The 25,840-nt window shown below is 40.9% G+C and overlaps 1 protein-coding gene across 1 annotated transcript; it reads right to left on the bottom strand.

Moving 5' to 3' along the window:
- Positions 1-442: 442 nt before the first annotated feature.
- TRIM33 (tripartite motif containing 33) lies at positions 443-25,832 on the bottom strand. The gene is made up of 20 exons (XM_052698276.1): positions 25,373-25,832; positions 20,959-21,077; positions 20,049-20,196; positions 17,837-17,969; positions 16,350-16,466; positions 13,978-14,092; positions 13,214-13,360; positions 12,594-12,711; positions 11,781-12,025; positions 11,376-11,540; positions 10,354-10,554; positions 8,886-9,018; positions 8,537-8,600; positions 8,119-8,278; positions 6,784-7,130; positions 6,199-6,322; positions 5,235-5,309; positions 4,490-4,642; positions 2,848-2,898; positions 443-2,765 (listed from the first exon to the last, which is right to left on the bottom strand). Exons 1-20 carry the CDS (start codon positions 25,815-25,817, stop codon positions 2,553-2,555), a joined length of 3,273 nt encoding a protein of 1,090 aa, XP_052554236.1. The 5' UTR covers positions 25,818-25,832; the 3' UTR covers positions 443-2,552.
- Positions 25,833-25,840: the final 8 nt, after the last annotated feature.

The raw sequence follows: 25,840 nt of genomic DNA, 5'->3' as shown, positions 1-25,840 counted from the left end.
CTGGGTTCCATGTGCAAGGTCAGAGTTTAGCATCACGCGTGGTTTGCAGATGAACTATTGGAATGCAAACTAACTGGCAAGACTACAAAGTTTGGTTCGCTCTCTGAGAAAGCAGAAAATCTGTCAGAGAGGCTGTTTTAAAACACTGACACATCTGCTCTGGAGTCTGGTAGCTGGCAGGAAAAGAGATGTTACCCCATCTGCAGCAGCATGGCTCCACGTCACCCCTGCACCATAGCTTCCTACCGGGGTCCTTCTCCCTTTCAGTGGATGGGACAAAGCATTTGTTCCATGCTCCAGTTCAGGTAGTAGGAATCTGCAGTCAAGGACCAGTGCTTCACAAAGTGAATGGTGACAAAGCTGAGGCCTGAAGGTACAGAACCTAGAGCGCTTAAGCACCTAAAAACAGTGACCCCAATTGAAGAGAATTCACAAAAAAATCTTATTTTCATTATAATTTTAATAATATTCTTTTGCAAAATGAAAATGAGAAACTAGAAACGCATAAATAGGCAATACACATAGCCAGTAATGATGCCTTGTTACCACCGGTGTCCTATTCACACATCTCGTCCTCTGCTATGGGCTATATGTCAGTATAATACACATTTGAGGAGGATAACTTTTCCTTTTGCATACAAACTGGTAAAAACTAGATTGAAGCTGACACTATATGGACGTCTGAAAAAATGGAGAAAAATCAGTTTGTCTTCTCCTGTGCAGCAGTACCTCGCCTTGGTACAGCTCATAGAATCCAAAGTGGTGAGCTCAGAGTTACAAATACCTTCAGTCTCCTTGCTTATGGTGAGAGGTACAGTCCCAACGTACATCTGCTTGGCTGCTATGAAAAGAAATAAAATCTCAATTGACTTTGCATAAGCACTTCTGAGAGCGCATCTCAACCTGATACATTGTGCTCGAAATACTGATCTTTACCATTGTTAGAGTAAAGCACATACAATGAGCAGTCACAGGAGTTGCCCATGCTTAATGTATTAAAACCCCAGTCATACACCACAGAATTGCTGTATTCACACAAAATCTTAATGGCAAATTTATAGTCTGTCATCTTGACCTCACCTGACTACGGAATTTCTTCATTTTAACTTTTAACGAGATCCATACGAAGGCCAGAAATTACATTTCTTGGCTCTAGTATTGATTTCTGTGTTAGCAAAGCAACTGTTCAAACTGTAATTACTTTGGGATGACCTCATTCCTAACCTGAAATGCTAGGATGAACACGGTGTGCAATGGGCAGGCACTGCACAAGTGGAATGGAGAAGTTGACCTCTTTTCAGTATTTGACCAGCAACCATTCAATGCCAAGCCCTGGCCTGTGCAAGCAACCCAGTCTCAACGAGTTTATTCCAATCTTTCCAGACCATTTCACTCACAAGCTGCTCCTGAAGAAAGTTCTGAGTAGCACTCTTAATAAAAGTAAGATATAATCTCAAAATGAATGCAATGTCAGAAATAGACAGCATATATTACAAATCTTTTTCTTGATAGGAACAATTCGTAAGAATACATATTAGCTTAAAAACAGGTCAGCAAATGTTGCTGATCTGCAAGAAATCTCAGTTTACTATTTACAAGTAAGACAAAGTGAATACAGGAAATTTTACACATTTGGTAGTTAACAGATTATTGTTTGCCGAGCAGTCTATTAGAAACTGATATTTAGGAAGACTGGAAAAACACCCCAACCAGTTATTACCTCTTTAAGTACAGAACATGAGATAACAAATGCTGAAGACAACATTCTGCCTCGTTAGGGGGACCAAGAACAGATGATACAACTCGGGGTTTGTGCCATGAGGACAGATTTGTAACAAACACACCCAGCCCTACCGAAAAGCAATCGCTGCAACCAGCTTAGTCTCAACCTGTCAAGAACTCACACTCCTACAGTCGCCAATTCAGAACAGTTTAATGATGGTTTGTTTTGTTTTGTTTTGTTTTTTCTTTTGCTGTACACAAAATGTAGTAAAGAAAGTCAAATTTAGGTAACTGGATCAACACGGAAGATCAGTTATTCACAACAGCATTTAAATGAGATGATGAAAGCAATGACCCAACACGCATTTCAGTTCACACAAAGAGGGGATCTGGGGAAAATTGCTTACAGTTTTACATGATAGTCCAGCATGAAAGTAACACAAAGCAACTGTATTGGTCCAGTCCTGCACAACATTTTACTAAGCCGTCTCATCTGTACATGGAACATCTCTTTTCAAATCTGCTTCTCTTCAACATTCATCCACCTCTATCTGAGACCAGGATGAGTTTGTGTCCCCTCCATCAGGAAGAGAAAGGAAATAGAAAATAGCCAAGGGGGAAAAAAAAAAAAAAAAAGAAAATCCATCAAAAATTTACAATACAGTTTTTCCCCTTCTGATGAGAATACCTTTCTGTACAAGTGTTTTTTGTACTCTAATACTGTTTAAAAAGCTATCAGCTTCTTCAAGACGGCCACCATAGGCATGGTAATATTCCAGGAACACTTAAATAACAGTTTTTACAATAAATTCAAGGTCCATATAATTAGATTACTTTATATGCACTGGTCTCTCATCTGATTTTAGGCGTTTCCTACGTGGCTGTATAAAATCTTCATCGGAGTCCTCAGTTATTTCACCATCATCCTCTTCCTGCTCAAATTCAGGCAAAGGCTGGAAGGTCCTGTCTGGGTAGATCTCTGTAAGTTTATCTTCAAAGTATAATGCAACTGCCTTCCCTGCCTGTGCTACTTCTGAATCAGCCTGCAAATAAAAGAAGACAGGAATATTCACCTGTTGGAAATGCACATCCCTTCACCAAGTGTGCATGGTCTAAAACGCTTACCTTCAAATTAATCTCTTGTGTTTCTGCATAAACTTGAACAACTTTCATCATCTAAAAAGGATACCAGAGTCAAAAAAAATGAAATTATAATCCTTCCTAAAGTTATGAGATTGCATAGGCTTGGATGACTACAGTCAGCCATAACAGGAAAACAGTTTGTTGTGGACTACACCTCTTTAGTTCTCAAACTTAGTGGAAGCAAGTTTAAAACAGTCTTAAGAGGGCAACATGGGGTAAATAAACCTTTGGTAAAACACAGTTTTTTACAAGTAAATGGCTCCGAGTCATTTTATAAATTGCACACTACTCATGACTGCTTTCTTCATTACAAACTCATGCACTATCATGGAAAAGTCTCAGTTCAATCTGACAGTTAAGTGTTCCACGAGACTGCTTTCTTGGGAGCATACTCCACTTTATTTTTCTTTAAGAGAATACGGCTTAGAGGCACTAGACCTGGTGCTGCTCAATATTACAGTTAATGTGACTCATCTTTTGCCATTAGTTGGAATTTTAAACAGAGAGACAAGTCTGAAAGACCTTTTTTTAAAAAAACATCCATCAGTCCTTGCTCCCTGGTTTTACTCTTGCCCCTAAGAGCTGTAGCATGTTTTCCTCTACAGTAGATGCTCCATTAATTCCCTTGAACGAGAAGTTCACATAATTGCAACTTCTTCCACCTAATGCAGAGACACAAGGGAGTCGGGCTGTCAAAGTCCCAAAGATTGTAATTACAGCATGCAGCATCACAATCTAAGAAGTACTTCAACTTGATTTTCACTAGTGCACTCGTGAAGCAGTCAAGATTTTAAATATGTATCTGTGTACTTCAATTTAGCTCTTCACACAGCCAGAAATGTTGCCCAAATACTGCAAAACTTGCATTTTACAGAAGAAATATCAACCATTTGATGGATTTCTAGGATCACAAAGAAGCCATTCCTGGCAATGCTTTCTTTCTAGGGCTTTTTGTGGTCTATCTCAGAAATGCCTGGCTTTTTTTTAGCAACTGCTCTGTTGCAGTACACCACCACAGATGGTTTTGATGTTCAGAATCTTTTTTCCATTGTTCCAACTCATGATAGCACCCTTATGGTGCATCTCTCCAATTCACATCCCACTTGTAAGGTGCAAATATTTCACTATCAGATGGCTTCACTGCAAAGTCAGTCACATTTCCACAATAAACTCCACACCAAAGTCACCTCCTGAGCACTAGTTTTTATGATAGCCCATCTACCCATGAGTTAAAGCACTAAGGATAGACACTAGGAATAATGAACAATTTGCTGTTCTGGATTCAGCCTGCATCTGACACAAAAACCAGTACAGTATCTGTCAAAGAAGCACTTTTTCTCAGCATTTTACTCAATAGATACAATTCTACTGTTAAGTCCTGAGTTTAAGAACAACACTCTGTACAGTTTGTGTCATTTTAAGGACTTTAGATCTCCTCATCTATCTGAAAACAAGAGCTAGTTCTGTAATTGCATCATTTTTCATTATTTAATGAATCAGCACCTGCTCCATAATAAGAACTTTACAACTGGAAGCACAGCTTCTACTTGGAGAAGCTTCAGAACCATACTGAAATAAATTAGAAAAAAATAAATAGATGAAAACAGATTGGAAGTTAACGTACTTCATTAAACCTTTCACAGTTCTTGAAGATCAACCTGACATCAGCCACAAAGTCCTCGGGAGTTTGGTAATGCTGAGAATGCTTCTTTTGCAGTTTCTTTTTCACTGTAGATAAATCCATTGGCTTCTTTATTATTTTGTAGTAGTTTGGTATCTGTGAAGAATAAACAATGATTTGTCACTACAAGGGCAACGCAGCTCTCAGAAGCACTAAATGCCTTTGCTTCTCAAAGTATCAACCAGATGATACTGTCATACATAGTATGCATGTGCACTGAAGTGGGAACAAGTTCCTTTCCTCAAACTTTCTAACAACCTCTTCCCAAACTTCTCTACCTGTCACAGAACAGCAATACTTTGCAATACATTTGTTAGCCTTACAACTGAAAAAAGTCAAAATAGTTTCTCTCATCCCTTAAGATTGTTTAATAAAAAAATTTTTTAAAAGTTCTTCTAAAGTTTCTTGTAACATTTTGAATTTAATGAGTATCCTGACAAGCCCTCCTTCAAGTCAACAGGAGTAACTTTAAATATCAGGGCTTAGGACTGAGGCTAGAGCTTTTGCACAGACAAGCTAGAGAATCAGCTTCTGTATCCTTCAGAATCATGAAATTCTGAATGATTTAGACTGATCAAGGGGACCTGCTTCAAGTAGAAGCAGTTAGTTCCATCCCAAACTCACCTCTAGCCTTACAGAGATGCTATGATAAAAATAAACCATAAGCTATTTCAAAAAAGGAACTCACCGAGGCTGGGACTGGCTCCTGAAATTCAATGCTCAGCTCATGACAATACAGGTAAAGCAGGAGACGTTCACATTTCTTACAAAGAAATAAACAGCTTCATGTTAACATCTTTAATTTATCCTTGGTCCAGAAGTTTGTATTTCCTAATTTTAAATGGGTTTGTACTTTGTACTGGAAAATTGAAGTACGATCTCTACAGATTTATAAAATGTGAAGGTCCTTAGGAGGGCATTGGAGGGGGGGGGCAGGAGTAGAACACCATCTTACTGCTCACATAGCAGGGATATACTCCCCTTTTGCTTCCTTCTTCCAGCCAGATATCTAAGGCTAAATCAAACATGTGGAAGCACACTAATAGAAAGTCAAATTAAAAAAACCCAATCAACTACAATCATATTTGCCCAAAGGTAACTGCAGACTCAGTTCATACTTTTCTTCTTTCCCTGCTCAAATGTTTTTCTTTCCTTTCCTCGTAATTCCTTTGCAGCAATTTGATTTGATAATACCATAACACTTTGTGCACAGGCTGACTGATAAAGCTAAAAATAATTATGCCAAGGTCATTATACCTTTCACAACAGAGCAACAGTTTGTAGCATCTCTCACAGCATAAACGTAACATGCCAGGCTCACGTAACTATTTGTAGGGAAGCTGTATCACTTTTAAAGCCTACTTAAAACACAAAGAGATTCGTGTACATTACAGGATGCATTTAGATGGAAGTTTTAGCTACTGGATTACTGTAGTTTCAGTGTAATGGACAACTTCCAAAAAGTCACTAAGACCAGGACATGTGCTCACAAGCAAGATAATCTTATTACTCATTTGTTGCTTTGTTAAACCTGTTACTGTAATTAATTTGCTGCAGTCAAAGCAAAAATATAGTGAGAAATAGCGAGGGACAGGTAACATCAGAAAGCACTTTTTTTCTAAGGAACCGATTCCTACAAATCTGAGACATACCCTTTGGTCCACAGGACTCAGGCCTTGTGCTGTTTTCCCTTTCTTGCTGTGTTGCAAGTTGTCACAATCATATTCTACTTCTGGTTTGCTTAGATCTCTGCAGAATGTACATATCCAGTCTCCACTGAACAGAAAAAAAAAAGCTCATCAGTGCTGACCACAAAAGAGTTTTTCATTGGCTCTTACAAGTTACACTGTACAATATTAAAGACTTGGATATGTAAAGATAGGGGATAACCCATAATGTTCAAGGTAAATACCCATCAGGGACATTTTTCCTGCCCTCGTGTTCCTCTCCCAAGTATGCTCAGATACTTCAAAACCACTTCCTCATCAAGACTTAAAAATGAACTTTCCATAACAGAATCACACTTTGAGAGATCACACTTTCATCAAATAAACATTCATCAGTTATGTGAAAACCATCCAGGCATGCCTTTAAAACGCCAAATTTTTTACTACAAAAAGTCATGCAGAGCTGGCAGATCTTGAGGAGTACCAAAACCTTTTGGTACCATCTTGAAATCTGTCACGTGACTGAGACCACAGAGATGCTGTCAGGAACCAATTCACTGTTTCTGGTACCTCGGAAAGCTGAGGAGTGTTGGAACATGACAAGTCAGGTGAAACACTTTGGGGCACTTTTCACAACACAACAGATCTCCTCCGTTTTGGCATACAGCACACCAGTCTTCATTCGGATCATCATCCTTATTACTGCCTTCTCCTCCAGTTCGAGCTGATCGGTGCATTAGGCTCCGCATGGGGGATTTTCCATTGAGAAGGCCATGCCCAGACTGTTTGCAGCTTTCACTCAAGTCTCCTGGCTCAGTTTTTACGTGATTTTCCAGACTTCCTAAGGCTTCCAATTCACTTTCCAGATGCAAGTTAGTGGACAGTGGTGGTGTCAAGCTGCTCTCAGGACTGCTAAGCTGAAATGAAAGTAGCACAGGAAAACCTAAGAGTCAGTTTAACAAGGGCATCTTTCCCCTTACATTGCAGTGTATCACCCACCATTTAAAAGTACTACACACCATCTGCCCAAGTAAGCAGCACATCATTCTGTGGACACGAGACCTGAAACCTACTTTTTCTTAAGTCCAACCTCCCAAGAACAGACTCATTTCTACTAACATGTGTCACGATAAACTTTTATTTATGCTCTGATTGACAGCAAGATGTCTCAGTACGAATACACACATATGAAATCCTCATCTCCTACTAACAATGGGTTACTCACAGCTTTTACTAATTAGGGATTAAAAGCAGCAAACGCTCTACACTTGCTGGGCATGTTTTGTTTTGATAACTAATAAATCTTACATGCAGACTAAGCTACATCTATCGGATCTTAGTATCAACAGATAAAGTCCTAAACGCAGGCCAAATCAAAATAAAGTTCTAATTCTTCTACTGAACTACTTCCAATAAGCAACCATCTAACACAACACACTAAACTTTTGAAGGACTGGGTATGATCTGCAGCCATATCACTACATCAAGTCCTGTCCCAATCAGCAAGGGAAGTATCTGCCATCATTTAATGTTTACCTAAGACAGCAAGTCACTGCACGACTGCCAGTGCCATCCTATTGGTATTTATGTCACAAATCTCTAATAATTAAGAGCCTTAGCAGTGCTACAGAAACAATTCAACATTAGAGCTGGCCCACACTTAATGTTTGAAGATACATTTGTGAAGTATATTTTTATATATATATATATATATTATATATACATTTTAATATATTTTTATATATACATATATAAAAGATATATTTTGTGAGCCAAATATCTCACAGTCTTCAGAGGCTGTTAAAGGGATAATGAAGCTTAAAAGTAACACTGCTTTATGATTTCAGGATTCTTAACCATGCTGCTAGGAATACTATAAAATACTGCTTCACAAACTAACTTTACCATGCAAGCACTCCTTCTGCCATCCTCTGTTTTCTCCTGCTTTACTGTTCCTGAGAAACTGCATATCTCTTCCTCTGTCCCCGGCTCTTGCTTGACTTTTACCTGGTCAGACTTGAAGTTAACACTAGTTTTCTCAGCAGTTCTGCCTGAGGAGCCACAGCTAGAAAGATATGGATACATAAATAAGAGGAAAATGCATTAGAACAAAGAAATTGAAGTGTGCCTGAATGATTTCAAGGCAAAGCGTGTCACAATATTTACAAGATAAGAGCCAGCAGAGAACTGCTTTAAATAAAAATCTCCTTCCTGTAAGCATTCCCCAGTTACTGGGTCACGGTTACAATAAAGCCCTATTGACCTTTTGCAATTCACTTTTTGACTCCTCTATCTGATGGCAGCATTACTGCCACATACTCACCTTCCTCTGCTTCCTGTGCTGGAGGTACTAGGTGGCCTCACAGGAGTGTGGGAGTTGGATAAACCTGAAAAGAAACAGTGTAGAAATCAACTTGGTACAAACATACTGAACAACACCCAACAAAAATGGGTTGCAGTAACATAAGACAGAAACATAGCACAGACAGATCAGTCTGTATGCATATCTGGAATGCTGCATTCGTATGATGGCCGCTTGTTACCGTAAAGATATTTCTCAAGGAAAATTAAGTTCCCAGAAGAACTTTTTTCTGAGAAAAAAACAATTTTTCATCTTACAAAATATCACTTTCTTCATGGCAGGAATTGATAGAAATACCCATTGCCTTTACCTGATGACCCTGGAGATAGAGCTGAAGGTCCTGGGGAAGGATTCATGGTACTTGTGGGTTGTGGGGGTAGATGGCTGCCTGTGATATATCTGCTTAAAAGGTTATCCAAATTACTTGAACCAGCATCCTCAAGCTGAAAGGCAAAAACAAGAATTTGAATCAGAGGCCTAATTAAGTTTCTGCATCTTTACACTGTGATCAGCATCTTCACTGGAATTGATCACCATCTCCTCAAGGAGTTTGGGCATCAGCAAACACTTTTCTCAGTTCCATACAGAAATCACTCTGTCCAAACAGAATCCCCTACTTAAAAACTCCATGTAAGATTTTTCAGAAGCCCCTGATTATCTGAGTTCTTCCACTATGGTCAGGATGTGCAATTAACATTAGGCCATTCCAGACTGTCTTGATTCCCAGATGTCCAGTGTGTTAATCATACAAGTGCTGTTAGACTAATTAATTAGCTTATTACTAATGCTGCAAGAGTGATTCCACAATTAAGATATTAAGAGAAATCATGAACTTGTTTTTCCTTAATATGATGTGAATTCTCCTCCTGCCATTCATTCTTTTTTTAACACGCATTTTAGACACTACTACAAACAAGGGAAAAGACACCCTGTTACTTTAACTACAGTAACCTACCAAACAACAGCATAATTTTGAACAATGTCTCTGAAACATATTTTATTCAAAGTGATTTTTTATGTCTGAAAGCAACTCTGAGAGATTAAGCTTGAAAGAACTGGAAAGGTTTCTTTCATAAAGCAAAATCTGTAACAGCAATTATATATGAATATAAATATAAAAAGATATTTAAAAAAACCCAGCATCTTTATAGTATTCTGTGTTTTCAATGCACCTAGAAGCTGTGTGTTTATATTTTAGAAATCATTATCAATTATTCTAACTTGATATATAAAACTTCTAATGGGGTACAGCTGGTCATAATCAGTTAAACTGCTTTTTGTTCTGCCTGAACAGAGCTTCAGCACTACTAATCATCCACATTCAGAGATGCGAGCCTTTCCTTTTGTTGCTCTGATGTTAGTAGCAAATATTACCTGCAGCCTCATCAGAAAAACAAACACAAGGCCCTTAAACCCAACTCTTTCAGATTAAATTACAAAATTATTAGTATTACAGCAGATGCTTTGAAATTAAGATGTGTTTTTAAGCAGGTTGCTTCCTGTACAGTGACAGACCATCCAGGCAGCAGTGGTCACGCTGCATTTCCAGGCAGACACCAAAACCAAAGCTCCAGATAAATCTCTGTTTAAGTTACTGTAGCACCCAGCATTGCCACAGGCCAAGTACACCAGCCCCATATAGTCAAAAACAGTTGTACATCCAAAGCCAGGGCTAAAGACTTCAATCATGTTTCAACTTTAAATAATTAAACCATTCCACAAACACTGATAACCAAATCAGATGAAGAAAGCATAACGGCTCGGTCTTCTCCACTGACCTGGATGGGTGGGATATCTGGCAGGGAAGGTAAATTCTCTGGATTTGTTACGGAAGGAATGAGTTCGATTGCTGTAACAGACGGACTGGTTGGGCCACGGTTTGCACTTGCCATTGTTGCTGTAGTAGGACTAGTTGGATTAATAGTGTTGTTGTGCACAGAAACAACTGGAAAAGGCCCCGCATGCCCAGGGTTAGAATGCTGTAGGAAAAGAGAAGAGACAACGACTGCATTAGAGACAAATCCTATAGCCAGCCTGCATGTAAAATCACAACACGTGCACTGTATGGCAGTCCTCAACACAAATTTAGTAATGGAGGGGGATGGACATAAAATCAAATTCCTATCAGTGTTACCTGACAGCACTGAATGCAAAGCAACTGCTATGTATGTTCACTTGGAAAAACAAGTGACCAGATCTTAAATATACAGTACAGATTTGTCCTGAATTTCTGACAAATTATTCTGATGTTATTTCCTTGAAGTAATGACTTCCTCCAGAGGACTCTAGAGTTCATGTATCTATGTACAAACACTAATTGTTCCAAGACATTTTGGTTTCCCAGTCACATTAGTGTTGATGATAGAAGTTATTTTTAACACCATATGTTGCTCAGCACTGTGCTTCAAGTTTGAATTTAAAAACAATTCAGAATGTGGTTTCTTTAAAAGCCTCTAAATCACATCACTTCCAATTTCACTATTCCTGACTATTCCTTAATAAATCCCAAAACTGAATGCCACTAGAAAGTGAAAAACTGCCATGTTTTGTTTCACAGAACTAAAATGCAGTACATTTTAGTAACACAAAGAAGCAAATTCTTTTCAATTTTAATGTTTTAAATTTTCTTACATTCAGTAGCAAAAATGTCACAGTACAGTATGCAATATGACAAAGCATATAAATATGTGTAGCTGTGAGTTATTAAGTTACAGATAAACACATTTAAAGCTGGAGGTATCATCTACTGTAATGAAAGTTTGGCACGATGGCACAAATGAAGCGTGTACACAGGATATACTTGTCTTTGAAGGTGAGGTTGCATCATGGAGTATTGTGGTCCATTGTGGCGTGGTATTCCTGGTATACGAGCAGCATTCTGAGCCATTCTCATCTGATGTGCTTGGAAAGCCCCACAGTTCATGTTACCTCTCTGCATGGTCTGCATGCTGATCAACCTGGGAGGCTGCAAGGGTTTTTGTTTTTTAAAATTTTTGCTTTTAACATGGAAACAAGAAGCCGATTTCTTTCCACAGAAGTAGGTTTACTAGTTACATAACACCAAGAAAGGCCAACAGTTGTCATACTTAAAGCATGTCAAACTTCAAAAGATTTTCATGTTTATAAACCGTTTTGTTTTGAAAGGGCATTTTTTAAGTCTCAGTGTTATGGTGAAACGTGAAATAACAGCATACAAGACACTTGCCTGCTGCTGTAAGACTTGAGGGTTGGTTTGTCTGGGAACTGACCCAGATGGCTGTCCCATCCTCATCTGCTGCAATTGCTGATGCTTTTGTGCATACACCTGTTGCTGCATGTGCTGAAGTCGAAGCTGTGCTAGATTGATTTGTCCTGGAGCTTTGTTGATGTGGTTTGTCCCCGGAGGAGCTTGTCCAACCACTACATTAGGAGTGTAACTAGGAGCTGGCTTATTTTCAATAACAAGGTTACCTGAAGAATAAAACAAAAGGAGAACTAGTGAACAGTTTCACTTCCATTATCATCCAAAGGCCAATAAATGAAAAATGATTCAGATGTGTCTAACTGATGTCCCACAGGGGCAGTAGCAAAGCAACTTAAGTTTGAAATTTTCTCATTAGGCCTTCAGAAACCACACATGAGAAAAGCAAAAAGAAAACTGAAGAACAAGAAATTACAGAACTAAAAAGGAGGAAAGACTAAAAGAATGTAACTGCAACGCTTCCAAGACAAGAAAACAGACATAACTGTTCTTCATGTTCAACATAAACACGCAAGACAAATTTAAAAAGTCATAACAGGGGGAAAAAAAAAAATAACACAGTGAGAATGAAAGGAAGCAAACACTGGGAAAAGATGCTGGAGACAGAGAATAACATCCCATCACTGCATGACTTTAACAGCAAGTTACGCTAGCATGGCACAAAGCACTGCTAAAGCTGAGTTCTGTCTCGATAAGGATCGTATTGCCTCTAGGTATCTCCAATCCTCTCACTCAGTTGTTCAAGTATCACAGAGTAAACACTCCAAGTTTTCTCACCTAAATTGACAACGTTCTTTGCCCAAAACGTGGGGTCACAATGAAAGCGAATTGCTCCGTTGGCAGCTGGGACAGGATCACAACGTGCCTTCAAAATATGCCGTAACTGGAATGTTATCTAATGGAAAGCAAGAACAAGAATGTCACGACAACAAAGTAATGTTAAGAAGCGTGCATTTGCCCACTGAGTTTAAACTGCTGGATCACTATGAAGGACTATAATTAGCATGTCTGGTTAATAGCATGGGAAGCATTCTGTTCACTGGCAAAATCAACCACTGTACAACAAATGTTTTACTGAACCCAAAGTGTTATGGCAGTACTGCTACTCAATTTCTACATGACTCAAGTGAAACACTGAGTTGCCTTTACAGAGCTCTACCCCACTCCTCCAACAAAAGTGTTATGTCCTTAATTTACAAATGAAACTTGTTCTACAAGTTGGAAAACGTAGCCCATTGTGATACTAGTGGCTGTTTTGTTTTGCTCCTTAAATGGAGCGCAGGTAAGTCAGTTTTTCCTCCTTAGATATAATTTAGAGAAGCTACAAAATATTTAGGAAGTTCTTTTAAGTAAACTTTCTCTGTACTGCACAGACAAGTGGGAAGATGTTTCCTTACCAGCCGTTTACTGTACAGCAAAGCAGTACTGCTGCCACTTGCAATAGCCCAATTAGTAAAGTTCATCACATGCTTCACTTGTCGAGAAAGACCAGTGATGTCATTTTGCTGTTGTATTAACTTCATCTGTCTTTCCTTCGTTACATTCTGTGAAGAAATAAAAACCTTTATTACAATGGAGATTTCAGATTTAACAGGCAAATATAAACTGCTATCACAGTTCTTGTAACAAAAAAACTGTAGCAAGATAAGAAGCTTATACTAATGCTTATATAAACTAAAACCACAAGGAACAATTCTTTATTACTGCAGACTATCAGTCTTTCCACGTGTTTCAAAGTGCAGGGAAAATGGCTCAGATAAGAGCTTCGTTCCTGTTTTATCACAGCGAAATCTCAACTACTGAAACCAGACCAGTTCCCTCTTTCTCATACTGCCTCTCACATCAGCATGACAGGGATGTGAGGAGTGATCCAGATAAGTTGCCAACAAAACAGCCAGCTCTGTACTGAGTGGAACCCCAGCAGCAGGAAGTGACAGCCACGGGTGGCCAGCACTCTGCAACCAGCTTCCTATCCCAACCAGAAACTGCCTCTAAATACCTCCTGAATATGGCAGATAAACTCTGCAGCCCCACTTCCGCAATGCTGAGCCTTCCATGACCTGCAGTCACACCAAACAAACTGTTTTCAAACACAGAATGTGAGTTCTGGATGGGAGATTGAAAACAGTGAACCAACACTTATTTCCCCCCTTAACTGTACCTCAAGGTGCTGTAGGAGAGATTTGCCTTTTTTATTGATTTCATTGATGAGGGTGAATATAGCCACTTTGATTTCCTGTTCTACTCGTTTGTTAGTTTCATTTACTTCTTTTATCCTAAAAAAAAAAAAGAAGAGAAATGCAATGTCAGGCAGACACTTTCTATTTTCTATTCAGACTTTCTATTTTGCCTCTAAATCCAACTTCCCACCCTTGCAAGGTAAAGGAGCAATTTCAACATGGAAAAAGTTCTAATACGTGCAAAACTGACAGCATGCTTAATTTCAATCAGAAATAGCTGTTAATCAACTGGAAGAAGCCATTTAAAATTTCAGTTTGAGGAAAAAAATTAAACAGTAAGACCTATATGTCATCTCAAATGGCCACTGTGTGTTTCACTTGAAATAACTGAACAGTCTTGGCCATTTATCTACTTCATATATTTATACATATGCAAACTCCATGTGTGCATCAACACAAATACATATGTCCATACTAGGCTTCTCTCACTATGAAAAATTTGTGCATGATGCCTTAAGATTGTTGTGCTACTGTATACTAACCAGAAAGGATGTCATTCCTGAACTTGAAATGGACCCTTCCACCCCAAGAAAGCTTGTAAACAAAACTGTCATTACATACCTGTAAACAATAACTAAGAATTCCTTTCACTAATGATTCGCCTGAAGTCGGTCTACATTCATCTCCTGCACTTTACTACTATGGCCTTTAAGTTTGTACACCTCACAACTCTTCATCATGTCCATTACTGTACTTCTTCCTCAGTTTAAGTAAAAGTCAAGCAAATTATGCTGAGTTCCATATACAGAATTTAACCCTGACAACAACACAGTGCTGCACTGGGATTCTTTACTTTGCCTGGCACATGAGCCAGTCTGAGTGTAAAGATTTCAAGTGTCCCTTTTGAAAGGGCTTTTTCACTGCTACATCAGGAATCACAACTTGTAATGCCGTTCATCCTGATATGACCACAAAAAAACCAATGCTTTTCTCTCTGGTGATGGTCTTTGCTGGTGTCTAATACCCTTCAGCTCCTTGGACAAGCATGCCTTTTTATGATAGCACAACCTATTTCCTATTCAAAATCAAAACTAAATTAGGAAAAAAATAAATCACTAACCCTTCATTGAGACAGCAGACAAAACATCCTTGTTTTGGCACATAGCAATAATTCCAGAAGTTATTCCATCTATGCTGTTTTACCCTTCTAGACCACATACAATGCCATTTTGAAACCCCTTGCTATCATTACCAATATTATTGTAATGCCCTTCCCCTGTAGCTTTTACTGATGGACCTCCTGCCCCACACTTTGACAACGTAACTGAACAACATGTGAAAGTAAACCTCACTTGCATGATCCACTGGGCTCAGCAGTTAATCACAGCCTTTACAGAACCCAAACACACTGCAGAAATTCACTGCGTTTTCAGTGAAACCAGAAACTTTGCCACAGGCAAAAAAAACAATAACAATTCCCATGCACTGTTACTGGCCTTGAATTCTTATCACAGAATTGTGTAACATCTCTTGAGCTTTCAGTTTATTTCTTTCCCACATATCTGGGTTTCTGTATCTCCTTCAAGCATGCACCAAATCCACAACTTGTCCACCTTGTTAGCCATTCTGGGTCTCCTGAAAGAGCTCCCAAGAGCAATTAAGTGCATGAAAAGCTTGGAGCAATCACATGCCCTCACTGTCTCCACATTCACACAAGGACTCTGAGAGCATGTATTTGCTCCTTTGTCAGTAAGGTGGTTCCCACGTCTGAGGATCACAAATATTAATGCAAAAAAGATAACCCTGATCTTAAGCTATTGCTAGAATTTATAGGCTGAACTACCAAAAGAAAAGCTTGTCTTCCTTTCAGATAAAATACACTAAGTTTTGCTTGGATAATAACAATAAAAAGGTCAACTTCCTATTCACCTCCAAATCAAGCTTTGCTACACAGTTCAGGAACAGCAACAAAACTCCCATATACAACAAATACATATTAAGGACTTGATTAGAGCCAAAACTTGTGTCACCTAGAGCTGAACTTAACAGAAACCGTGAGAGGGGTTTCACTTGATCTCTCCCCCCCAAAAAAAAAACCTGTAGTCAATGTAAATTTTCAGTTCTAATCAAAGCTGCCATCATAAAAGATAACACCTTTGAAATTTATTTCATATAACAACTTCTTACAGAAGCACACTAGTTTAGAAAAGAAAACTTTCCAAATTTTTAACTTTCCAAGTTTTAAAGTTCAATACAACTAAAGATATAGGATCAACTAACATGACAGTATCCTTCCAACCCCTTTGTTCATTAAGGAGGCAATCATAACAATGAATCATTTTGTGGTATTTACCTGTTTTGAACTTGTGTAGCTGCAAAATTGACATAATTCTTCTTCTCAAGAAGTTTGGCCAACAGGTTCTCAATCGCACCCTTCTGGTTCTGGAAAGCTTCTTCTAGAAACTGATACCTTTTCAACATACAAAAGAAGATCTCAGTTAACAAGGACCAATAAGGATCCCCAATTTGGATGTAAAGCTACAGTGACCATCAAAATTTTGATAAAATATGACAGGTATGATAAAAATACAGAAATAAATGGGTTTTTATATACATATATATACACATACACACACATACATACACAGTTTAATTTACAAATAAAATTCTCTGTCGATGTCCAGAGGGACTGTATCTGTACGAGTGCCTCAGTTTCAACTACACAGGGAAACAATGCACTGCATCATTTCACAAGACAGCTGCCTATGGAAAACCCAGCTAAGTGACACCATTCAGAGTCTAACAAATGATTTTGTTAACACTAGATGAGGAAAATGCAGTAATAGTTATATTCTTTCATTAAACAATAGCCAACCATTTATGAACTGTTAATCTGTTAGCATCGAGCACAAACAGGAATGAAAAGAAAATAAAGACTTTCTTGAGAAGAGTGCTTTTCAGAATATTTATGCTCAAGCCTATGAAAGAACGCAGCAGGAATACAAGGTTAATATTCTAGGAGTGGTAGTTTAAAAAGTGAAAGTTCTCCAGGCTGCTCTAGCAATCTATGACACTAATTACTGCTCTGGAAAAAGAAACAAACAATCTAAATTCATGCTGTTAAGCACCTTCATAGAGAAGCGTTACTGGCAGACCAACTTGCTGATAAATGAGTATTTTTATCCCCAGATTCTCTATTATAACACTGCAAAGTGCTTTTTCAAACCTATGAGCAACTACACGACCAAGCTGCATTGAACATCTCCTAAAGAGGGTCAAAATTTTTTCTAGCAGCTGAGAGAAAAGTGAGCTCTGAGACAACACCCATCATGAAAATGATGCAATTTTGAATCAATTAAGGCCATATCTTTCTGTTTTCCCCCCCCTCATTCAGTGATGATGTGAAATCGATACCTTGCCTTTAGAAAATTCACCCTGAACAGAGAGACCACCTTGTAACAAAATCCATGCTTTCAAAAACTGCCTCATCTGTTTGTCCTCAAACCATTTTTGCTTCCAGGTGTTCAGGGCTGCAGCACTTCCTATTTAAGTGTTTTATGTGTGTCATGCAAATAGTGACAGCACTGATAACCACCAGGCTGGGTAACAGCTTCACCACACCAAACCACCCCAGAGGACATTGTTCTGAGCCCAGTCAATCACACAGCTCAGTTAATTGATCACCTGAAGCTTTCAGCACTACACGCATGCTCTCCTTTGTGAGGAATTATGTCTGATGGAGAGATAACACAGCAGTTCAGACACAACTGTTTGAAATCAATAGTATTTCTTCCCCTGAGACAGAGCACCAAAGGAGGTAAGACATGGTAATATTTGTACCTGTGTTCTTTGTGTTCCAGTAACTGACAGTCTCTGCATGTCAGCCTGTCACATGTTTCACAGAAAAGTTTTAACTGCTCTTGTTTGTGGACAGGACAGAAAACAGGACGTTGACCAGATGCTCCCACGGCCTCTGTTTTTAAAAATAAACCATTTTTGCATTTTAAAATAAATTTAAGACAATCTGAAGTGCAAAACTACCAACTTCCACACTAAGTAAGTAAGAACCAAGAATTCAAAGACAACTACAGATCTGTTCTCACCCTGAAGTAATTATGGATACATTCTTATTGAAATAATTGCAGTGCCAGTGTTCAGCAGTTTCTGCAGCTGTCCCCACTTTTCTTGTATTCAAAATGAAAGAGGAATTTCTCTCCCCATCAAAACTACTCCAGAGACACTGCTACCTGCAAAGACTATCGGTATACACACTTGGATTTCATACCCATGTCAACAGATGAAATCCCACGCAGAGTCACCTCTGACACTTTACAGGGTAGACTGAACTTCTCCAACTTTTATACTGTCAGATACCCATAGATCTTCTGAATTATCACTTCAAAATCTTTACAAAGCTCATTAAGTCATAAGCAACTGAAGTGGTAAATGCAGAGCAAACATTACTGTGGGTCATAAAATTACTTAAGCCCTAACTAAAGCAGGGGACTTTTCCAATTAAACACATCGATACTGTTGAAAACATTTCTGAAGTCATTAAGAAAGTGCTGCACGGTGCTGTAAAGCTTTTTTGAGCTTGGCACAGAGAAAAGGAGCTTCTGGAAGGCACAGCAGGTAAGGTTTAAAACAAGTAAACGCATTGTAGTCCCAAAAATGTTTGAAGATTGTTACAACATGCAAGTTATGGTAAAGAAAGAGAGCTCATGAATCAAAAGCTGACGCTAACTGAATGCTCAGGCCTCTGAGGATATTGCACAGCCTAGAAAGCAAGAAAGGAAAAATCTCTGAGCAAATAATGAATGGCCAATCCTCACTACCAATAGAGTTACTGAGGAAAACTGTGTGCCAAATGTAGGCTACGTTCCTGCCATATGGCCTTGCTATCAGATTCCATCTTCATAAAGAACCTTACTGAACAGTCACTTTGGGGCACACCCACACTCAGGTTACAGGGGTTAGATTATCACCCAGATGGCCACAATACAGCAGTCCTAAGGAAAAACATTACTAATTCTTTGCAGAGTTCTCTCATTTGACTCAATATTAATTGGTTATTGCTTACTAGGATTAAGACATTTAAATTTAAATAACCTTAAAAGTTTACTTGATACAACAAGCAAAACAAGATTGTTGTCCACAGGACATAAGCTCAACAGTAACAATTTTTAACTACTACTAAGATTTTGCCAAAAACAATGGAAGAAAGCAGTGCAGTATTACGACTCTGCAGTGGCACAACAGAACAATCATGAAGATCTTAACTAATTTTAGATGGAGAAACAGCAAATTTGAACCTATCCTCTCTACACAGGGAGAGTTACATTTACCTGCTCTCAGAATGTTTTCCCCAATACTTCCATAGAATGCAAATGACACCATCAAATGATAGCTGAGGAATTAACTTTCCCTAATGAAGTTGCATGCTTCAACTGTACATTCCCTATGCACATTAATTTTTGCTAACCAGGAGATAAAACCTAAGAATGAATTCAAATTCCAATTGACTCAGCAACATCAATGCAACTGCAATATTATACTGAGTATGACTGTAAGCTTATCTGTATATACTTTTCTACTGGGTGAACTATAACTGCTCATTATAACCAAGTACAACAAAATATGATCTCATTTCCTTGGCCAGTGGATATAACTACCATGCTGTCAGTGCTTCCCAGATTCCAACCCCTCCACTTAGTTATTCCATTAATTAAAAGGATCACTAAGAACCGATCTAAATTCTTTCCAAAGATGACAGTCTCATTCTGCTTCTTCTGTGCTTAGGACACTTACTACACAGAACATCAAACAATACAAAGTATTAGTAAATAAGCCATTTCAGTTTAAAATTTAATTTTTCCTCTATTTCTAAAGCTACGAATTTTGCAGTGATGGCATTTCATAGATTTTTCCCAAGTCTTTGGAGAAAGCTAAAGAGCTGGTTGGTACCCAAATAATCCTCCCCCTCTATATTCACATGGGCCAAAGAGAAAATATCACTCCTACAGGCAGGACTAAACGATATCCAAACACTCACCTGAAGATACATCCTCTTTTTTTCTGATCATATGATCTTTAGTAAATTTTACTCGCTGATGAGCTTCTATGCAAGTCTTGCACAACCATTCCCCACATTCTACACAAAATCCCACAGCACTAGCGTTGTCTTCACAGCTTGTGCACACCTGCAAAGGGAAGAAAGGTCAGTTGTCATCACTTTCCTGGGAATCACAGAATCACAGAATCACAGAACTGTAGGGGTTGGAAGGGACCTCCAGAGCTCATCGAGTCCAACCCCCCTGCCAAAGCAGGTTCCCTATAGCAGGTCGCACAGGTCGGCATCCAGGCAGGTCTTGAACATCTCCAGAGCAGGAGACTCCACCACCTCCCTGGGCAGCCTGTTCCAGTGCTCCATCACCTCACTGTAAAGAAGTTCCTTCATGCATTGGTGCAGAACTTCCTATGCTGCAGTTTCCAGCCGTTTCCCCTTGTCCTGTTTCCACTCACCACTGAAAACAGTCTGGCCTTGCCATTCTGCCCCCCACACCTTAGATATTTATAGATCTGGATCAGGTCCCCTCTCAGTCTCCTTTTCTCAAGGCTGAACAGACCCAGTTCACTCAGCCTTTCCTCATAGCAGAGATGCTCCAGGCCCTTCACCATCTTGGTGGCCCTCCGCTGGACTCTTTCCAAGAGATCCTTGTCTTTTTTGTACTGGGGTGCCCAGAACTGGACGCAGTGCTCCAGATGAGGTCTTACCAGGGCAGAGCAGAGGGGGAAGATCACCTCCTTCGACCTGCTGGACACGCTCTTTTTAATGCACCCCAGTAAGCCATTGGCCTTTTTGGCCACAAGGGCACACTGCTGGCTCATGGCTCATGGGAAGCGTCAACATACACAGGAAAACAAACAGCACAGGAATTCTGGCAAGCAGAAAAGCACTGTACCTGTTCTGATTTCTCATCAGAGCTGCTCGGTGTTTCTGATGTGTCTTTCACAAAGTAGTTATCCACCAGATCTATCTGCCTGCATTCTTGGCGGCATATCGGACATCTGATTACCCCAACTGAAAAACACAAAATGTTTCTTAGTTATAGGGAAAACAAACACAAAATCCTCAGACCGCTCATTTCAGCAGTCACCAACACACCCACAGCACTTTCAGCCAAGCTAAAGAATAGAAAGCCCTTCAAGTGATGCTCGAGAGAATGTCTGAGTACCAAAGCATGATGATATTCTCCCACCTACAACAGAGGCTATGTTCTAACGCAGCCCATTTCCATCGGGTTGGGGAGGCAGATGTAACATCACAACTTACCTGAAGGTTTCAGGATGTTTTTTTTCAAGGAAAAAGAAAAGCAGAACTAATACCAAGTACCAAAAACGCTTCCAAGTTTCTACTAACAAGCCCTCTCAGGCCGACTGCACCTGCCTGTCAGCAGCACACCACCCATTTACAGACATACTCACAGAAGTACACACACAGTTTTAACAAGAGGTAACATGTACATTAATTCCTTCCCCAGCGTTCTCCAAAAACCCACTTTGTTTTCTTCTGTACTTGCTAACTTACAGTTCTAAACCCTCAGCTCAACTGCAGAGAAGTCACTGCACGAACCAAACTGACTCTCACGGATGTCTTAGGAACAACCTGCACAGATTTAAGCACCTGTTCACCACTCCAAAGGCACTTACTGCTTTCATCCCAGAAATGCCATCCAGTCTTAAGTTCCTACATATTTTTGTTGTAAATATATTTTTCAAGAAGGTACTTTCAAACTATCTGAGAGTTTTTGTACATTTGCATACCAGAAAGACTTTGAAAAGTAAATGCAATTGGACGACACTGAGCTCTTTGTGGATACTCAAAAAGAGCACCAGATCTATTTCAAGGAGATAAATCACACTGGTGATTAGCTGCCCTTGCCTCCTTCAAGCACGGTGAGCCACTCCTGCCTGCCATGCCGCCAGGACAGAGGGAGTTTCTCCAGGTCTGCAACAGGAGGAGAAACAAAGCAGCCCAAGGTAAAACAGACATGAAAGTAAGTCAGGAAGGGAACGACTGGAGTGAACTGAGGAGAAAAAGCAAAATCAGAACAACGTCTGCAACTTCATCCTGCAGCAAATCGCAATGCAACTGAACAACATACAGAAGATTACAGCCCTCAGCTAACAGGGAAGCTGCCCTTTCCAGCCAGGCCTGCACTGAGCACAGGGCCCAGCGTGACACCTGTGGCCTCAGCAGCTGCCATCCTCCTTGAGGACACTGATTGCAAAGAAACTGCTTACATTTTTTCTGTTGATGTTTACGACCTCAATTAGAACCAGCTCCAAACTCCACCAAATCATCCAGGAGCAATCCACCTTCCTCACCCCTCACTGCTGCTGGAGAGAACCCCATTTCAGACACCTGTTCTTAAAGACAGGTTGGTTTGGGCTGACACACGTCAGACTGGTTTCCAAAACAGAAGCACGAAGTTAATCGTGAGTAAGTTCAAAATCCTTTTAGATGTTTGCATTGCCATAACGATGCTTCACAGCTCAGGAAATACTGGCAAGCACTTGTGCAATCCAGCAACTCAAACTTCCCTTCCACGCTCACCATTGGCACGTAGCAGCCTGCAGAGCAATGAACGCCTGCCATGTTCAGGGCATGAAAGCATCCATGGCAGTGACTGCACGTGCAAAGCACTCACATCCATTGGGAATTTAAGTGCTCCAATGTGTTTCTGAAGATGCAATAGCCATAAACTTTCCTTAGTGAAAACAGTTACAGTCAAGCTCACTTTAAGTGATACGTCACGTTTGTGTGGCTGTAATATCATTTTTATCTCCCCTCCCTTCCAAAGCTGATTAAAAATAGTTAGTGCATAATTTAAGATGTAATTTAATACAGTGTTTCTAAATACACAAACCCTGGGAATGGGATTTGAATTCAGCATCTCAAAATAATAAATTATTACGAATTGCAGCACTCAGCATTAAATGTATTTTTCCTTGAATTACACATCCATATACACTGACTAATTTTCTGTTTCCTTGGCATTTCTGAAAGCAACTTGCAGCTCTTTTTCAAGCTTCCAGCCTAATGAAGGCTGGCTAGGTTGGGACATTCACAAGGGATTGGGAGAACCACACGTTCTCTCTACTGACATAATGTTAAGAGAGTATAAACAACAACCTCAGCAAAGCAGTGACACCTCATAGTAACCACTCTGCAGCAGCTCTGGGTGGGTAAGAAAGCTGCCCTACAGCCCCTTTAACATTCTGAAGTCTCTAACTTAAAAATAAACGTTTTTTAATACTGTGATTAAAAAAAAAAAATCACAACAGTGCATTTTCTTGTAGGCTTCTATTCAACCTAAAAGAAAGGGTACAGTTGGACAGATGAAACATCAGGCATTGAGAAATCACCCATCCACCAAATAAAGTGCACAAACCAATGTCCTAAAAGTAATTAGAAAGAGTATGAGATACTAGTTTACGTGCTAAATACCTAACATACGTATTTTAAATATATAAAGCCACAACTCTGGATGACTGCTTTTATGTTTGGTCACTGTTTCTAAACTTTTAGGAACTGAAACCCTTCTTCTGTCTTCATTAGCAGCATCTCAAGGGAATGACAACAGGGCAGAATAGATGTTGATGTAGACCACCAGCAGCTCCTGCTTCCAAGCATTCCTACTGTTCAACCCACCAGAAGAGCAGCACAGTGCTGTCAGAGAACTGCTCTGTGTGTATCTGACCCACGCTCAAGCAGCTTTCACAGTTATTAGCCAATAAATACACACATTTATGATTTTAAGTACTGACAATACTTAGGGATAAAAACCTGAGACTAATTAAGAAAACAACCAGGAAACTATCAAAAGAACCAGTAATTTTCCATAGTGTTTGTGATTCTTTTATGTAGTCACAGGCACACAGAAAAATAGCAGGAAAACATGGATGCATGTAGAATAGTGCAGCACAGAGACAGCCTTCGGTTGCACATAACCCACTTCAGGAACAGCTACGTATATTATTTTCCAATAATTCCTTCATGAAGAAACATCTGCTCACAGTTAAGGATAATACAAATGTGGAAGTGGGATTCCTGACTATCCATCTATGCCAAGAGGGGGTGAACCTGTGAGGCTAAGCAAGAGGGTGCCCTCTCTACACTGAGAATGCCTGTTTTCACCTGATTTGCTGGTAAACATTTCATGTGCTGTTCAACTGATTGCATTCATAATGTGCAGAGAGGGCTGTCCACAAAACTGCACCTCTGCAGTTCTAGTCAGTCAATGTTTTGCTCTTTAGTGACCTGTTGCACTAACACGTTTGGTCGTGCAGACCAACAGACTGATTAGATGGAAATCACAGCTCCACCAGCGGGGATCCTACACACGCACCTCACTCGTGACATCTGTGAGGTCCTGATCAGGAGATGAATTCTTATCTCACCAAAGCACACCATCAAGCACTCTGACAATGTGGGTGACAAGAATTGAAGTTCCAGGTTATCAGTAACTAAGAAGAGAAACTCTGTGGTTTCACTACACCTGTACCTCAGCAGATATATTCAGACAATGTTGCTAATTACTGCTACAACGAGCTTAACTTCACAATATCCTTCAGCACACACCATGTAAAACACAGAGCTTGGAATTTAGCAAGGGAGATCCAAAGATCAACCGAGTGCTTCAGTTAGTGCTTTTATAAACTGTGTTGGGAGCCTCGTGCTTCAGGAAGTGATGGACCTTCTTGGATCTACATCCCAGCTGAACTGCTTGCAGTCAGCACAGCCAGCAGAACCACCACAGCTGAGTTATTCCTCGCGGAACCATGTGACAACACATTGCTACGCAACCCAGAGTCCTTCCCAAAATTAGACGAGTGGCCAAACAGAGTCCTGCCGGCCACGGGACCGGGCTCAGACCTGAGGAACCACCCAAGGCTGCGGTTCAATCTCCTTCCATAGCACAGAAGGTAACCGGGTGCCACCCGCCTGAGCGCTGCGCTCCCAACGATGCACCCGAGGCCGCACCCTGGGGCACCCGGTAGCACCGCCGAGAAGGCATTATTTGTAGAACCGAGCAGCTCAGCACCTCTCAGAGCCGCGCCTCTAACGCAGCATCCCTGAAAGCCAAAACAAAAAGCACGGCGCGATTCGCAGCGCCGTTCCCCGAACGAGCAGATCGACTTCGAAGTTCCAGCTCTCACGTGGAAGCGCGACGCGAGAGCGCAGCCGAGGGCCGGGAGATTCCGGAGGATCGCGGCACCGCATCGCCGGCGGACACGCGCGCAGCCCCCGCCGGCCGGGCTTCGGAAGGCGGCACACAACAGCCCCGGGATCGCGCCCGCCGCCCCGCTCACCTTGCTGCACGTCGCCGTTGGCGCCGCCGGGCACGGGCACGCTGAGCTGCCGCTCGGGCTCGGGCAAACAGCGGCGGCAGAAGGAGTGCAGGCAGGGCAGCAGTTTAGGCTCAGCCTCGCGCCGGCTCTGCAGGCTCTGCGCGCACACGGCGCAGGTGTCCAGCAGCGAGAAAGGCCCCGGCACCGCCGGCGTCAGCGGGGGAACCGGGCTGGGGCCCGGCCCCGGAACCACCCCGGGCCCCGCCTCGGCCTCGGCCTCCCCGACACCGCGCTCCGCCGCCGCCGCCGCGCCCGGGCTCTCCCGTTCCTCGGGAGGCGCCGCGGAGGGTGCGGGCGGCGCCGCGCCCGAGGGGGACGCGGCCGCGGGCTCCAAAGCGCCGCCGCCGCCCGGCCCGGCCTCGGCAGCCCCCTCCCCGCCGCCGCCGCCTCCTTTGTTTTCCGCCATGTTTCCTCCTTTGAACCCGACTC

This window comes from Tympanuchus pallidicinctus, unplaced genomic scaffold (genome assembly GCF_026119805.1).
Source record: "Tympanuchus pallidicinctus isolate F22 unplaced genomic scaffold, pur_lepc_1.0 scaffold32, whole genome shotgun sequence".
NCBI classification, from domain to species: Eukaryota; Metazoa; Chordata; class Aves; order Galliformes; family Phasianidae; genus Tympanuchus; species Tympanuchus pallidicinctus.
This window is presented reverse-complemented; position numbering and strand designations above follow the sequence as displayed.

Coding starts and splice junctions, on each gene's coding strand:
- TRIM33 (XM_052698276.1), bottom strand. CDS start 25,817: ATGGCGGAAAACAAAGGAGGCGGCGGCGGCGGGGAGGGGGCTGCCGAG. Junction 13,361..13,977: donor CTCTCCTACAGCACCTTGAG/GTACAGTTAAGG, acceptor ATTTCTTCACAG/AATGTAACGAAGGAAAGACA. Junction 12,026..12,593: donor AAAGAACGTTGTCAATTTAG/GTGAGAAAACTT, acceptor TTTATTCTTCAG/GTAACCTTGTTATTGAAAAT.